The 18,033-nt window shown below is 32.1% G+C and overlaps 1 protein-coding gene across 5 annotated transcripts in view; it reads right to left on the reverse strand.

Annotated features, from left to right (window-relative positions):
* Nucleotides 1-1,109: 1,109 nt before the first annotated feature.
* The window catches only part of LOC143079808 (uncharacterized), a 56,124-nt gene continuing 39,200 nt past the window's right edge, over nt 1,110-18,033 (reverse strand). For 3 of the 5 annotated variants that reach the window (XM_076255413.1, XM_076255412.1, XM_076255416.1), the window contains 3 exons: nt 14,829-14,882; nt 7,941-8,018; nt 1,110-1,388 (listed from right to left, as the gene is read on the reverse strand). In XM_076255413.1, coding sequence (XP_076111528.1) covers nt 1,295-1,388; nt 7,941-8,018; nt 14,829-14,882 — 226 coding nt within the window. In that variant the 3' untranslated portion in view covers nt 1,110-1,294. The remainder of the gene's footprint in view (nt 1,389-7,940; nt 8,019-14,828; nt 14,883-18,033) is intronic. The other 2 variants (XM_076255415.1, XM_076255414.1) reach the window with 1 other exon arrangement.

The raw sequence follows: 18,033 nt of genomic DNA on the forward strand, positions 1-18,033 counted from the left end.
TGTATTTGGTTTTCATGTTATATTTGTTATTCTCGTGGTGTTTTGTCTGATGCTTGGTCCGTTTCTGTGTGTGTTACGTTTCGGTGTTATATCGTTGTTCTCCTCTTATATTTAATGCGTTTCCCTCGGTTTTAGTTTGTTACCCCGATTTTGTTTTTTGTCCATGGATTTATGAGTTTTGAACAGCGGTATACTACTGTTGCCTTTATTTACCTGGTGGTCGTAGACAGATATTCTAACTGGCCATTAATTGATTGGGCCCACAATGGTGCACAAGTTCTAATTAACTGCCTAAGAAGAACATTTGTTACTTACCTGATGAGGTATCCTCAGACGGACGCCAGAATTTAATACCTCTTTAGCAAAACATTCCCTTAAAGAATGGGAAGTGCATTGTCGCCTTTCATCGGTTGCTTTTCTGCAGCTAAAGTTAGTAATACAGTCAAGCGTTAGATTAGGAAATAAATCATGGGGGCTTGAATATATCGGAATTTTACCACGGGTTGGTCTTTATGCAAAATATTTTAGCCTGAGCGATAGCGGGTTCATAAATCTGGTCGGGTTTTATCTTGGCAACAGTAAATGTATTTGGAAATACAAACCAGTGAACAAATACCCCAAAAAAGCCAGTGTAACACGAATCGTCTCCTAAAGGCAAAAAAAGCTTTCTAGTGCTCCTTTTGCAGACAAGAACGTGCTCCCTGCAGACTTGTCTACTTCGTCAGATGATCAGAACGACGAGGATCGAGGCCCTCGTCGAATTGGATCACACCCTACAGATATTGCGTTGAATTATTTACAACTACCATATCATACTTGCCAAGAGCAACAGAGGGTTGAAAACGCGCATTACTCAACGATTTGACACAAAATAATTCTTCGCCGCCTAACGAAGCTTCCATCAGAAATTCCAGTCCTCAACGAAAGATCTGTCATGGCTTTAAGATTACGTACATTAGCTAAAGGTGGGGAATAATATATTTCAGATATACATTTTAGTAATTCACTCGGTCAAAAGAGAGGTATAATACTAATCAGTCATCGTTACATTTCAAATAGACATACCAATCACTTGTGGGGTGATGGAGGAATATCCTTATGATCGTTATTAAGTTATTGATTTATTATTTCAAATCTCTAATTAAACATATGAGAAAACAGTGTTGTACTCATTTAATATCCATCGTCAAAACGGTTTTTTTTTTTTTTTTTTTTTTTCTAAATGATCTTTATATCATCACAGTTCAAATTAACAAAACTTCATCAACGGAATCTGATTAATGTTGATACAAAGTCATTGACATTCATCTTCTGTATTCCCTGTGCATGAATCCTTGTGTCTACTGTCTGATCCATAGTATCGTTCTCCACATTTGGAGCAATTATGTCTGAAATACAAAATATATTTAAACAATATGTGAATTGTGAAAATTAAAATAATAACTTAAGAATAAAAACGTCAATAATATTCACTGATATTGACATATGTTAAGATAAAAGATTTGCAGATCTTTCTTTGTACTACAGTTATTGTCCTTGAGTGAAGGTTTCTGAAAAGGTATATAAAAACGTTTTGTTACACTTTAATAGATAGCCATATTAGATAAAACTGTTCCCTGTGGACATTCAAACATATATCTCTGTTTTCATGCTGATCGCAAGAGTCATAATTCTTGTATATTCCCAATTCTAGATTTCTGGCTATTTTCCGCAATCTCTGTTCTAGTTGTCGAAGTTTGTTGTATTAGATTTTATAATTCTTTTCAGTATACACTGGTTTTATATTGCGTTTGCTCAGTGGAAACTTCAACATGTTTAAGATTTCTTAGAGCCCTAATTCTGGTTAGATTTCTACATTGTTTTATCGACAATGTCATGATTAAAGAAATGGAAGTGAAACACTAAGGATATTCTTTGCACCTAAACGTATTGCTCATAAACTTCATATTTTATTTTTAATCAGAGCATCACTAATTAGTTGATACGAAAATCGTGTCTTGCGTACACCATTTTAATCTCTTTATGTTTCATTGTGCTTTCTACACAACCGCGTTAGCTAAAAAGTGTAATAGAAAGGAAGCGAGTGGTGAGAAGGGCAATGGTCAGTTTTGAGATTTCGTTTTCTTTACTTTTCTTTGTCTACGTTTTTATGTGTATAATTATATCTTGGTATGATACTTTATCTATTGGCACTATAGTGTGCGATAAGATGTTAAGTGGGAATTGACATTTCCAATACCATGGTTCACTAAAAAAATATTTGACAATACAATTGAATTAATCAGAAAGATTTCTCTTTTAGTATTTCTACGTATCCGTGTTTTTTGTATTAAAAAATCATCTTTTAAACAAAATCAAATATTTGTTGTTGAGGTTAGCAGACAAAAAAAATCAAATATTTGTTGTTGAGGTTAGCAGACAAAAATGTATTCTGCTTTAAAACACTAATGAGACATTGAATCCTTTGCCAATGCAGACATAACGGATTGTAATCTTTATTAAATATCAATATTTTATAGTAATTACAAAAAATCTATTAATAATCAGTCATTTTTTTCCAAACGCAATTTCCCACTATGGTCAATGGTATTGAATTTTACGCAACTCGATTGAATGAAGTTATGATGTCTTCACTTTAACCTGTTGAGGTAAACTCCATGAAGTATGTCAAAACGTGAAATTTTATCACAACGTATTGTTGAAATAAAGACAGGGATGGCAACTCTTGATTTGAAGCTAAATATTTTCTAAGAAATAATTAGTACTCATTTATGCTTTATTTTCGTGTTGTTTTTTTTTTTTTGTCTTTCTTTCATGCTGAAATTTCAAGAACAAAATGTTAACTCATTTATGTACTGTATAAGTTGTAATTTTTTAATTGCTTGAAAGTTCCTTTTCTGAATAATGTAGTCTTCAAAATATAATTAAAACAAAAATGAGGTTATGTTGTATTTCCGTTTCTACGCATGTATACATTAAAATGACCATCGACAGGACGAGTTTATCATATGGTTCATAAGGTATGACATGTTCGATTTGACAGGTTCTTACTTTTCAAAATATATTTCGCAATTGACCGAGAATGTTTACAATCATATACAAATAGCACATTTTTCAGAAAAACGAGAAACTTTACATATAAGACGCGTTGCAAACTTATCATTTTGGAGAGAAATATTGCAATATATTTTACCCACGTCCACCTAAGATGGTCTAAACAAAAATATCAGTTTTCAGAAATTTTCGTACCTTATATAGACTTAATTCAGGATTACTTTTTCGTATATTAACCACATCTTTTTCAACATATAGGCTACATGGGCTAAGCACACATATTCTGCAAACAACTGACCAATTTTTTTCAGCGTATCTCTTTTCCCACCTTCCATCAAATATCAAAACCAATTTTGTAAAAGGTTTCTATCCTTTAAAAATAATCCAATAATTGCTGCAGAAAGAGGATAACCAAAGAATAGGGACTGTTCGACAAACATAACAATGTTGCCCTTCAACCGTTCCCCAACACGTAAACCCTAAGTTTTTATGCCATCTTTCAAAATTGATACACTTTTATTAGTAAATGTAAATGGTATTTGGTTTTGGAATTCATATACTATTATTTTAAATGGCGGTCAGAAGGAAGATGTTAATGCTTAAGGTATTACAGAGATTGTCAATACTCGTCACATGTTCAGCAACAAATGAAAGTTTTTAACGACCTTGACTAGCTATACAGCCCTAAGGGTTCAACAATCCTCTTAACTACTGTTTGAGGTTGTTCAGGTATCCACTTTCAATGCTAAGTTTCTATATAATTTCAAACGTTGACCCATAATTACCAGTAGTAGTCTGATTCCACTCCTACATATCCCCGCCGGCCAACCTTACTCAAAATAAAATTATGTTATTTATTGGTTAATTGTTTCGCCCTAAGCATGCATGCAATATATCACCGTGTATCATCGTACAGCGGATATAGGTACTAACCAAGCGGACGTGAGCGATTTTGATCTTACACGGTAACGAAAAATCTTTGTTTTGTTCACATAATATCAATGTGTACTTCAATCTAAACATAATTGCTGTTTTAAGAAATGATTTGGTCGTAGGTTGATGATTAGAGATGTCTCATTATTTTCCCAAACAAGAGGGATTACTAAAAGTATGTGCAAATACTTGTAAAAGAAGTTGGCCCTCGTCTCATCCGATATAATTCTATATTCATTGCAACTCTTTTTCTGATAGGAGGTCAATGTGTGTGTGTAATAAGTATAGCTGTTTCAATAATTGGCATTGAAATCTTTCATACATATGTCATTATTCGATATTTTATCCCTAAAGAAGCGTTGTGTACGGTGTTTAGCTGACCACATAAATTTTTATGTACGGTGCATAGTTAAGTTGTTGTACACCGTACATTAAAACTTTATTTATATACTCGTTTATTACCCAAACAGTTTCAAGGAATGAGTAATCAAAGGTAGGTTTATGATTGGTAACTATTACTGTTGTCCTGTATTAGGTTTCTGTCAGATAAAACATGTAAATGTCTCAACAACTGTATCGAAATTGAAAGTGGGGGTTGACTTTCACAACTACAGCCCGTAACAGAGAAGTGATCGAATTGATGTTTCTTTACCGTCAAAATTAGCTACGTTATCGACAAACTTAATTGAGTAGTGACCGAACTATTGGTACTTTACCGTTAAAAAGATTGCCAATGCTAACAAACTTTCGTGTGTCGATAATCAAGTTTAATACCGATAATATTGAAAATAATTCTAATAATATGAAACAAAATATGTCCATGCACCATTTCGATTGGGCAAAAAGTAGTCATTTCTTCAAAGTCAGAACAGAAAAAAAAAGATTTATGGAAGGACGTCTTGATAGTATTATTTCCTTTACAATTTCACCCAAAACTAAAAGAAATATACTGATAAACAATTAAAAAGGTGTTTGATAGGAATGAAGTCCTTTATTTTTTCGGACTACAATGTGCACCGTATGTATGATGGATTTGAATTCAATCTATAACTTTGAAATGTTTTCTCATATGTATACACAAAAGGGAGGACTGGTATTTGTACTTCTGTTAGAATATGTCTTCGTCCGTTTCACATGCCAAACTTTTTTCTAGTACAGTTTAAACGGGAAAATTTTGTTGATTCTGTACTCATACTTCACGCGTAGTTGAGTACAAGTGTCCTCGTAGTGAACGCACCCGACTACGCGTGCAGTAAAAAGTGTACTCTTACGTCGGACACCGGGCAGTTTCTTTGTTATATCTGTACTTTATCAAATACATGTACATGTTAATATTTACTTAATATTAAATAGGTAAAAATTATTGCTGAAAGCCTGTTCAGGGTTTCTTTCTTGTGTATGATTATATAATTTTTCACATGCCTGAACTCCATTGACGATAATGTAAGGTGCTCTATTAGAAAAAAATGGATTTCTAGTTCGGGTTTGAAAAAGAAATTTCGCTTTTTCTTGAGCCTGTTTTGTACATTTAGTTTAACAGATATGATCCAATGGAAATTTTCACATGGAACCTTCGGTAAATAGGAAAATGAAAAGAGATGGGATAATTTACAGAGAGACCACACTCCATCCATGAGAAAAACGGAGGGAATTTAAAAATCTAGAGGTCTCCACAAGGCTTTCAACAAGGGTGGAATCACACTCCTTCTGAAAAGCTCTAAATCGCTCCAACGTGTACATACGTTTGGTCATCAAGAGATTCTGGTTTCTCTTTTTGTGTGTCATAAACATTCAATTCGGATTTGAATTTAATTTACCGAAACATTTCCGTACATTAAATCTTAGGACGGTCATAACATTTTGAGGACGCAACAGATCGAAGTACAATTTTAAGTAGCACATAGATGTGCAATAATTCAGCTTCTTGTACATGTTCATGAAGTTCTAAATTTTGAATGTTGATTTCTTTAAAAAAAACACCATTTTTTTACAATAAAAAATCTCAAAATGTCCGTTAACAATGAAAAAGTTTGACCATGAAATATCACATATCTAAGAAAAGCAGTCGTTTAATTGATTATAAGAAATTTTCAGTATATCATGTCAAATTTCTTTAATTTGAGAGTTTCCTTTAGTTACAAATGTAGCTCCATGTCTGATGGTGAAATAAAAATGAATGTCTCAGAAAGTGTTGAATTAGTTTCCATAAATGACAGATGAATAGGGCCAAGCTTAGTAACTTACAGTAAACAGACTACTGTAACATTGACGCAGACGTCGAACTGTTTAAAAGATTTGTGTTTATGAACAAAAATTTATATACAACTTCATTTATAAATTAATCTGAATTTCATAGCGCGTCGTCACAATAATGAAAGTTATAAAAAAAAAATCTATAACCAGCAGATCTATACTTCTATAAAGAAAGTATTCTTGTACAAAAGGGTATTTATTATAAAATGGTCCTAACTATAGAATAAATAGTTTACCACAGAAATCTTAAACGGAAGTTTCGACAATTTTAAACAGAAGAGCTTTGAAAATAAATTTAACTTTAAATAAACACTGAAATAATTTTAATACCTCGAAGTTGTAAAGAATAAACCAACAATCTCAATCCTTAAAAGTGTCTTCATTGCACTAACCGACGAGTTCATGTTTACAGTAGAAACAGTGGATGTGACTCCAATAAATTCATTATCATTGTAGTCATGAATATTTATCGCTTATATTAAATTGATAAAGATTTTATCGAGGTCGCACCAACTGCTTCTATAGCTAAGATCAGTTACATGTAACATGATCTCGTCGATTCGCACGACGAAACCATTGTTTATGACAGAACACACATTCTAGATATGTATTTTTGTTTCCGTCAGTTCGAAAGTATTTGATCATTTCAACTCCTTTGTATTTCATAATATTATTAATTCGTATATTTTAACAAATTTGATTCGTTTAGGGATAGTCACATGTTAAACTATATTTTCGAAGGTAGTGAGAAAACGGCGGATAGCAAAAAGCATATTGACCGGCAAAAAGCATATTGTACGGTTTGTTTTTAGAATATCTAAAAACCGATATACTTTGTGACGTCATGTAATGAATTTCAGGATATTGTTTAACGTTTTGAAACAAATGATATCTGTGATCGATTATTTGACGAAAAAAAATCTTCGAATACATAAGATGTCCAAAAAAAAAGTAAATGAAATAACAACTAATATGTTGTTATTGTCAAGGAGACAATGTAATATCTATAAAGTTCCAACAAACCTAAATGACGATTTTGATACAAACATACAAACATGGTCGGAAATTAATAATATAACAAATATAGCCTTTGTATGAGGTCAATACAGGATATATCGACCCAAAGAAGTATATCGACCTCGGACTTCGTCCTCAGTCAATATACTTCTTTCAGGTCAATATATCCTTGTATCGACCTCATACAAAGGCTATATTTGTATAATATGTGTCGTGAACAAAGACATATGTTCGATTGAATAATGATTTCCTCGTAACAAATGATAGAAATTTCGGAGATCCCGTATTTGATCCTTTACCGTTAAAATGAAAATGCCAATGACAGAGGTTAATTATAAAAAAATGTTTGACTGTACATGTGTTAAAAAAAAATTCGACTTAAACAATGAAAACTTACACGTTGGACATGAAATATTTTGTCGATGAAGAAAATTAAATTATGTCACTTCTGAAATAAGTTTGTCGATAACGTAACTTATTCTGACGGTAAAGAAACGCGAATTCGATCACTACTCTGTTACGGGCTGTATTTGCACATGAACAAGTTAATTGTACTTATTTGAATATCAAAGTTGTTTTATGAATAGGAAAAAATCGATGCAAAAATTATTTAGGAGCAGGAATTTCAAATGTTGAGAAATGTACATTGAGTATTGATAAAGCAAAACAAAGATCTTCGTTACCTTGTAAGGTAAAAAACGATCATGCCCGCTTGGTTAGTACCTATATCCGGTGTACTGGTGATACACGGTGTATATGCCCTTGGAAAAAAAGCAAACAACAATCAATCGATAATATTTTAGCACGAGAATACATGTTTATGTACAACAAAACAAAAGTTAGGACCATTTAATGTTAGGGAAGGTTTCATATGCAGTTTTTTTTTCAATTCAGGAAATTTATTACGAACCATACAAGCATCATGTAACTGTGTTTTTGTATTGTTCAAACTCAGATGGGTTTTTTAAAAATAAAAATGTACTACATGTACTAGTATACTCTGCTGTAAAAAGCTATAAAATAAAAAAATATTGCAACAATTTAATTCATTCAGAGCCTTAACTTATGAAAACAAAATAGGTCTGATATATATGAGGATATAAAAAAATCTACATTAAGGATTTCATTATAATTATGTACTCATCATTGACGATCGAACCAAAAACGTGAAAAGGCCCAATGAAGTACGAAGTTGAAGAGCATTGTGGGTCAAATAATATAGCAAAATTTGTTATTTTGATTTTATAGTATTTTATTATAATGCTCTGGTCATTTCACTTTCAAATTGAATTGAAATAAGTTTATCTTTTTTAAGCCTCGGTCACACCTTACCGGATAGCTCGAACGGACGTCTAACGGATAACTTTTTTTCAATCCGTTTATGTCCGTTAAACGTCCGTTCTTATCCGTTAGACGTCCTTCCATATCCGTTTCATATCCGTTTAGCGCACGTTTTATCCGTCGACGTCTGTTCTGTCCGGTGGTAAATTTTGAACATGTTCAAAACTTTGAACGGACGTCCAACGGATAAAATGTCCGTTGAACGTCCGTTAGGCGTCCGTTTTGTACGGTACTCGTCCGTTTCGTATCCATTACTTGTCCGTTATACATCCGTTGGAGGTCACGTAGACAAATTCCCCAACTGACGTCTACCGGACGTTTAACGGATAAAACGGATGTCGAACGAATGTGAAACGGACTTCTACCGGACGTATATCGGATAAAACGGACGATGAACGGATCTAAAACGGATAAAGGCCTATTGAAAATTTCGCGTCAGAAATAACAATTATTGGTATGGCAGATTTTTTACGTGTCATGAATTCTTATTTTTCATAATCGATCTTAAAGTAAGTGCATGTCTTCACTATCAAGCAGCGCTTATTCAGGCCAGACACTACCTTTTGGTGTCAATTTGAAGAACAAACCCAAACCAGTTACACAGAAACATTTTGAATATTTATGCAAGTTACATGTATTATTATTGTCGCCTTTAAATTTTCTGTATTTCTTGTTCATCCGTTTTATCCTGTACGCTTCCGTTAGGTGTTTGTTTTATGCGGCACTCGTCCGTTGGATGTACGTTCGACATCCGTTCTGTCTTGTCGTTTCCGTTTCTCGTACGTTGCATTTCCGGTGTGTGTCCGTTATGCATTCGTTACGCGTCCGTTTTATTCGGTCAGCACATCAACGGACTCCAAACAGATAACAATTTTGTCAACGGACAACTTTTATTTTCATCCGTTAGGCGTCCGTTCATGCTATCCGGTAAAGGGTGACTGAGGCTTCAAATTTTCAACGCCATGTAAGTCATAATAGGCATATTTCATATATATATTATTTATACTTCATTATTAATTTCTATCAGTATTTCTCAGTTACAAAGATTAACGACTAAGGGTGCAGGACTTTCTAGCTGTGTTAAAATCCCATTGGTGGCCTTAGGCTGTTTTTGTTCTTCGGTCGATCGGGTTGTCGTGTCTTTGCTACACTCTACATTTCCATTCTCAATTTCATTTTAAGGTACTTGGTCAAAGTAAAATTATTTATTTTGTATACAACATAACAATTCATCAATTACATTGTAACTTATCCTTTTTTGGACCTGTAAAAAAGAATCCAATGTTTTATTCTAAATTATTATATGTAAAGTATCCTGCGTATTACATGCCTTATTAAAGATTAAACTAATATGTGTTTCTTCTTATTTAACATTTGTTGTGTTTCCACGAATTTGTAGTAAACAGTTCTTTAGAATTGATGTTCGCTATGTGTCATTGTTTACCATGAGTCAAAAATTATCAACCACAATATGTGGTCTTTGGTGCATTTTATTTCTCTTTTAATGTTCCTGTCGGTTACAAATCTCTTCATTGTTTCTTGTCTTCTAATGTTTTGTGTTTGAGTGTTTCCGATTACAACAAATCAAGAAAAGCACGTTTTGTACGTGTAATAAAGGGCTATTTCCTTTTTTCCATTCTTAATGTTTTCAAAACCGAAAAAATGATAATGGTCCTTTAACATTATATTGCTCTGTATAAAAGTATAGCAGTTTTCAAAAATTAGAAACATGCTTTATTTCTGAAATTCTATTTGAGCGATTCTTTAGAGTGATATGTGGACTTAGACAAATAATGTGGTTTTTCAATATCTTGTTATTAACAGACATAATTCTTGAATTCGGCGACTCTACAGGTTTCTAATTTTGCAGTTAAACTTTTTTTTTTTAAACCAAACCAATGACCCTTGACCTTAAGATAAAAGCAAATCAGTTTCGCTCTAAAGAAAAAAATCAAAAGGTCAATTGATGTACAAATTTGACGACCATTGAGGACCAAACATTCCGAAAATTTTTGTAAAAGGCCCAAGCACATCAAACAAATGCAAAACAACTGTCACGCTTCTGACTTGGAACATGCATTTCTTCATGAAGGAAATGGAAGATTAATCTTACAGTTCACTACTTATAAGGTATTTTTTACATTTTTCAACTGCACCAAAACACTACTATATGAACTATAAATTATCTGTCTATATGTCTTAACTTATAATTTCATACTCCTATTTACTATTTTTATTATAATTGTGGAGTGCATAGAATGCGAAAAATGGATACAAAAACTGATTGGCCTGTATTCTTTATGTCATTGACGATTTTCATAGGTAAGACATTTTATATTTCGTGCATGGTAAAAACATATGCTATGTTCCTAGACACAGATAACAACTAGAAAACTAATCATAATTTATTTAGATCAAAGAGTGTGAGCTATGTTTGCTGTAAATAATTTATATAAACACAAGTTGGGTAAAATGTCATTTATTTAAATATTAATTTAAAATACAACTTACATCTTAACTGCATAAAAAACAATGACTTAAATTAGCAAAGGTGTGGTTGAAAATGTGCCACACCCCAACATAATAAACATACACATTACAAAAATAAAGGTGAGTTGAAAAAATTAACTCACCAAAATATACGAAGTATATAAACATTACTATGAGTATTGTCGTTAATTACGTTAATGTTTAAAAAAAAAAATTGTCCTATATATAATAATGATGTATATTATTGCTAAAAAGGAGGGAAATGGGAGCGTTTTCAGTTAAAACTCATAAGATCTTTTCTGTCTCCCAGAACAAAGGCGAATGACCGCAAATGTAGAAAGTTGATAATAATAACTCAAGAACTGAACAATCAGATAATATGATTAGATGCATTGAACATGCTGTCCTTGACCTCCTTTTGATATACTTAAACAAAGAAATTCGTTCTTACATACATGATATCAAAGAAGTAGATTATATTATAAAATGTCTGATTTTAAAGTTTGAAGGTTTTTTTATTATTCAATGAGAGTGTTGAGAACAAGAGAAAAAGTTTCAACACCGAGTGATGGTTGGATAAGGCTTGCTATCAATTCTCGTTAATTAGTTCAAATTGTAATTTTTAATTTTGCAAGTGCTCATTTATTATTATATCGAAATTGAATAAAGGCTCTAATTAGTTATCAGAGGTACCAGAATTAAATTTTAGTACGCCAGACGCGCGTTTCGTCTACATAAGACTCGTCAGTGACGCTCAAATCAAAATAGTTATAAAGCCAAACAAGTACAAAGTTGAAAAGCATTGAGGACCCAAAAGTACAAAAAGTTGTGCCAAATACGGCTAAGGTAATCTATTCCTGGAATAAGAAAATCCTTAGTATTTCGAAAAATTCAAAGTTTTGTTACAGGAAATTTATAAAAATGACCATCCAATTGATATTCATGTTAAAATATCCACTTTCCTACTTGAATTTGCGACGGGTATTTTCCTAAATGTATTTATTTTCGTTTAGAAAACTCAGGTAAGTTCTATTAAGTATGATGCATTCAATGATATACAAATATCATCACAGATACCAGGCTAATATTTTTTTAAGCTGACACGTGTTTCACAAAATACTAATCAGTAATGCTGAAATAAAAACAAAACTAAGAGCCCTAAAAAATACGACGTTAAAGACCTACATAACGTACAATGGCAATATCAAACACTCAAACTCACACAACTGAAAAACAACTGTTATATTCCTGTCATGGTATATATGGAACATAAAAAGCAAAATCACAAATATACTGAACACCGAGGAAAATTCAATAAGGAAAGTCCTTAGTCAAATGGCAAAATCACAAGATAAAACACATCAAACGAATGGACAACAACTGCCATTAAAAGACCATCATGCGATGACATTTAGTTCAAACTACTCACTTTAATAAGAAATCTTAAATTTTCAATAACTTAGATTTAACAGTCGTTTTGAATTACTGTACATGTTCAGTCAATATATTTGTCAATATATTTTCTGACCAAAAGAAATTGCGATTATATTTTTATAAGTTTACGTTTTATTGCACTGTTTTATTGCACTTAGCCATTCCCCTTGTATACTGGTACAACTTGCCGGAGAAGCAAATTTTAAGACATATTTTTGGGCAAAAAGTCTCGTTTCCTCGTCATTCGCTGACGTACACATCTGGATATAGGCTCAAATTAGTCATCAGAATACTAGTTAAGAGATGTATTGTGGATCAACTCTCTATCCTTATCTGTTTATATTCAATCTGTTTTTAACTGAAATGTATTTGATTTTGTTTGTAAAAAATCTTTTTTTTTCACCTAATTTTAACTGAATATTTAAACAAAGTTTATAAAAAACTGTTCTTTTGGGAGGGAATTCTGACTTTTTTTTTTTAATAACTGTGCAGTGATTTTATAAAGAAATATATTAAAATAATATTTCTAACTTGTACAAGAGTTAAAAATGGAGTTTTTAGTGTACCAGCGCAAAAACCAAACTTTAAATGCACCAACAATTCTTTGTCATTTATTAAAGAATTTATTGAAAAAAGGAAAAACAATACGGGTATCAGGATTTATTTAGAGATGTTGAAATAGATGTGACAGAGGACGGTTTTGTAAGTGCAAGGGTACAATAAAGTTGAAAATACTTTTGTTTAGATGAAGGAAAATGTATATGTCAATGAAAAAGAGAATAAGAACTGGTTCCTCCCATATTTGTGTAAAATTATACATTTGGCAACAAAAGATATCATGTCAACACTTAATTTCTAAAAAAAAATTCAAGCTGGATGAAGTTTTTATTTAGTTTTTTAACATTTTAATGTTAATATTTTTTTAAGGATTCCAGTGGTGTAGGGGTATGCTTTACCAACCCACAGCGGAAAGATCGCGTGTTCGAATCACATTAACGGAGGGGTAAAACATATGTCCTATATTAAAAGTAGCTTAACTTAACTTTACCTTCAGTTTCAAGAAGAAAACAACAGAAATAGTCATTTCAGGAATGTGTGTGCCCAATCACCCTCCCATTTTTTCCTTTGCATTAGTTGGCTAGATTTAGGTTGTGCAACATCAGGTTATCATTGATAATTGAATGGATTGTCCTTGTAAAAAACAAATTTGGTTAACTGTTTGATTGAAGACGATTAAGACAGACCAGATTGGTGTCACGGTTTCAACTTTTTTTTTAATGCTACTGACATCGATATTGCAAATATAATTGAGAAAGGAAATGAGGAATGTGTCAAAGCGACAACAACCCGACCATAGAGCAGTCAACAGCCGAAGGACACCAATGGATCTTTAATGTAGCGAGAAACTCCCGCACCCGGAGGCATATTGATGATATAACACGTATTTCCACTGTTATACTAATTTGACAACTTGTCTGTCTTTAACAAATTTTGAGCATTGTATATCCATCCAAATCCTACCCTATTAGCGCAAAATAATGTCTCTAAACGACTTTTCCCCATTTTCCCCAACAATCACGTGACAAAAAGGAACCAATTATCTTAATTTTAGTTTTCTATTCAATCAACTTTATTTCATATGAGCCAAACATAACCTTTGCGCGACTATTGGTGCGAAAACAGTATTCAATTCAACTATGCTGGTGTCTTTTCGATTTATAAAGATCTAAAATGCCTTAAGGTTAATGATTTTGTTTACACAGTTAAATTTGCTGGGTATTATATTTAAATAGTTTTTTTCATTTAAAACATTCAGAGACTCAACTTATGATACCCCAATAGGTCTTACAAATTTAAAAGGATATAAAAAATTACATTCAGGATTCGTGGCTTATAATTTTGTTCGCCAGACGAGTTCCGTCTTAACAACACTAATCAGAGTTGGTGTCTGTTGATCAAAAACGGTAAAAGGCAAAGCGAAAACGACGTTGAAGAGCATTGAGGATCAAACTAAGTTGCAATTTTATTTTGAAATGTAATCTTTGCTTTTAAAGATTAAAAAATCAATTCTTTTTTTGCTTCAAAATTTGAATTGAGTTGAAAAAAATGATCTTTTTTACCTTTTCAACATCATAGTACGTCATTATAATATATATACATAATAATTTCATATACATGTATGTAAACGTAAGGATCAATTACCATCAATATTTCTCAGTTCTAAAGACTAGAAGTACATGTTCCAAGTAAAATTATAAATCTTGTATACAATATTTAAACTTTATTTTTTTGACATTGTAACTTACCCTGTTCGAGTGGGTCTACATGTAGCATGTCTAGGACGTGGTCTTTTTCCAAAACTGTAAAAGCAGAATCAAATGTTTCGATTTTACTAATTCGGTGTAAAGTTTCCAGATTATTGTATGCTACATATATTGGAGAATGAACATATATATATATATATATATATATATTGTTTTTTTACAGTTGTATCTTCTCATTTAAAAATTAGTGTGTTTCAACGAATTTGTAGTAAATCGTTCTTCAAAATAGACATTTGGAATGTGTCATTTTAACCATGCGTCGAGGTAATCAACAATAAATATGGTTTTCTGGTCTTTTAATTTTTCTTTTAACGTCCCTTTTCATAAATTTTCTCAAGGATCCATTTCTTGTTTTCTAATGTTTTTGTGTTTCCAATTACGACAAATCAAATAGTACATGATAATAGGCCAATACATAACATTGCTTCTGAAATAACAGAGTGGTGTATAAAAAAAAAAACCAGAAAAATGCTTTATATCTAAAATTCGATTTTTGAAAAAGTCACATGGCGATTTGTTAGAATGATACGTGTAATATTACAAATAATGCAGTTGTCAATACTTGTACATGTAATTAAAAGATACACTACTTAAACTCGGCGACTCTTAATATTTCATTTTTTCAGGTAAAACTTTGAAAGTATATATAAATGACCCTTGACCTTAACATAAAATAACGTAGTGTATTTCTTTAAGACAAATAGAAAAATAAATCGCACCTGCTTTATTTTAAATCGATTTAAGTGTAGTGGAACGATTCATTTGTTAAGTTGTCACAAATGTTATAATTTTTTTAGATACGGTCACAAACACAATCTAATGCTTCCTTTTTTAACTTTTTATGAGTATAACAAAACTGTGGAATCGACAAAAATAATTATTCAATGTAACTTCTTTTTTAAAAAGACAAAATGTAAAAATATTTTAGTGAAAAATTAAATACCAAACTCCTAAAAAAAAATTCGTAAGGGTTCCACGGAACCCAGTGTCTCGCCTACTTTTGCTGTTAATCGCAGACTCAACAAAAATGAGGAAAAACATCAATAAAAATTTCCCTCTCGATACTGTCTTTTGATTGAAAGAAGCTTTGGTAAAAAAATCCATTTATAAGTAAAATACGGAAAAAGTGATTTTTGTTTTTATAAAATTTACTTCTGAATAATATCTTATGATCAGAAACAAGCTTTTGTCTAAGTTTGGTAGAAATCAAGGATAGTTTAAGAACATTATAAAAATTTTAAAAACTTAAACCACAGAGTGAATGTTTTGTTTCTGGCAAAAAAACTAAGTCCATTTATAAGTAAAATACGGAAAAGTGGAAATTTATTTTTACAAAATTTTCTTCTTGATACTATCTTATGATCATAAACAAGCTTCTGTCCAAGTTTGGTACAAATCAAGGATAGTTTATGAAAGTTATTAAAATTTTAAAAACTTTAACCACAGAGTGAATGTAATGTTTCCTCGCAGAAAAACTAAGTCCATTTATAAGTAAAATACGGAAAAAATAGAATTTTATTTTTACAAAATTTACTTCTGGATACTTTCTTATGATCATAAACAAGCTTCTGTCCAAGTTTGGTAGAAATTCAGTATAGTTTAAGAAAGTTATTAAAATTTCAAAAACTTTAACCACAGAGTGAATATTTGTGGACGCCGCCGACGACGACGACGGCGGAATGTAGGATCACTTAGTCTCGCTTTTTCGACTAAAGTCGAAGGCTCGACAAAAATCAACACAGAAAGTCATATAAATGGCAAAACAAATCAAACCCTTAATCACATCAAACGAATGAAAAACAACTGTAATGTTGAATCGGAGCGTTTTTAATGACTAAATTAGTTTAAATCTTTCACATAAACTAATTGAATCAATTGAAAAAGACACTTAAGTGTTTAAAAGTGTTAACAATTTTCCGTTAGATGAACCTGAAATTTGAAGCCAATAGTTATCAAAGGTACCAGGATTATAATTTAATACGCCAGACGCGCGTTTCGTCTACATAAGACTCATCAGTGACGCTCAGATCAAAACAATTAAAAAGCCAAACAAATACAAAGTTGAAGAGCATTGAGGACCCAAAATTCCAAAAAGTTGTGCCAAATACGGCTAAGGTAATCTACTCCTGGGCGTAAGAAAATCCTTAGATTTTCGAAAAATTCAAAGTTTTGTACACAGAAAATGTATAAAAATGACCATACAATTGATATTCATGTCAACACCGAAGTGCTGACTACTGGGCTGGTGATACCCTCGGGGACGAAACGTCCACCAGCAGTGGCATCGACCCAGTGGTGTAAATAGTTATCAAAGGTACCAGGATTATAATTTAATACGCCAGACGCGCGTTTCGTCTACATAAGACTCATCAGTGACGCTCAGATCAAAACAATTAAAAAGCCAAACAAATACAAAGTTGAAGAGCATTGAGGACCCAAAATTCCAAAAAGTTGTGCCAAATACGGCTAAGGTAATCTACTCCTGGGCGTAAGAAAATCCTTAGATTTTCGAAAAATTCAAAGTTTTGTACACAGAAAATTTATAAAAATGACCATACAATTGATATTCATGTCAACACCGAAGTGCTGACTACTGGGCTGGTGATACCCTCGGGGACGAAACGTCCACCAGCAGTGGCATCGACCCAGTGGTGTAAATAGTTATCAAAGGTACCAGGATTATAATTTAATACGCCAGACGCGCGTTTCGTCTACATGAGACTCATCAGTGACGCTCAGATCAAAACAATTAAAAAGCCAAAATCGGCCCTTACCGGCTCTACTCCTTTAGCATCTAATTTTGTGGTTTACCATCTTTGCCGCAAATTTATTGTTTTCTACTTGATATTAAATTATTATATAGATCCATTTTGTTACACCTTGTGATCAATTTATTTGGCAATCGTCAATGACAGTCAGCAGGGTTTAAGAACATCAGTTGTTCGACCTGTTATTCAAATGCGTTTTGTTAAAATATATTTTTTTCACTCTTTTGGTATTTTAGAAAATGTTGTTTGTGCTGTATTTAGACCCCTCTTCAACGAAACTTGTTACATGCACACGTTTAAAAATTGCGATTTTTATCTAACGCAATCATAGGTTTGTTTCAATTTAGACTTGTTTATATATAGTTGTATCCCCAAACAAACACATTTGTTACATGGTAACACTGAACAATTATATTGCC

The sequence above is a fragment of the Mytilus galloprovincialis genome, chromosome 6 (genome assembly GCF_965363235.1).
Source record: "Mytilus galloprovincialis chromosome 6, xbMytGall1.hap1.1, whole genome shotgun sequence".
Classification (NCBI taxonomy): Eukaryota; Metazoa; Mollusca; class Bivalvia; order Mytilida; family Mytilidae; genus Mytilus; species Mytilus galloprovincialis.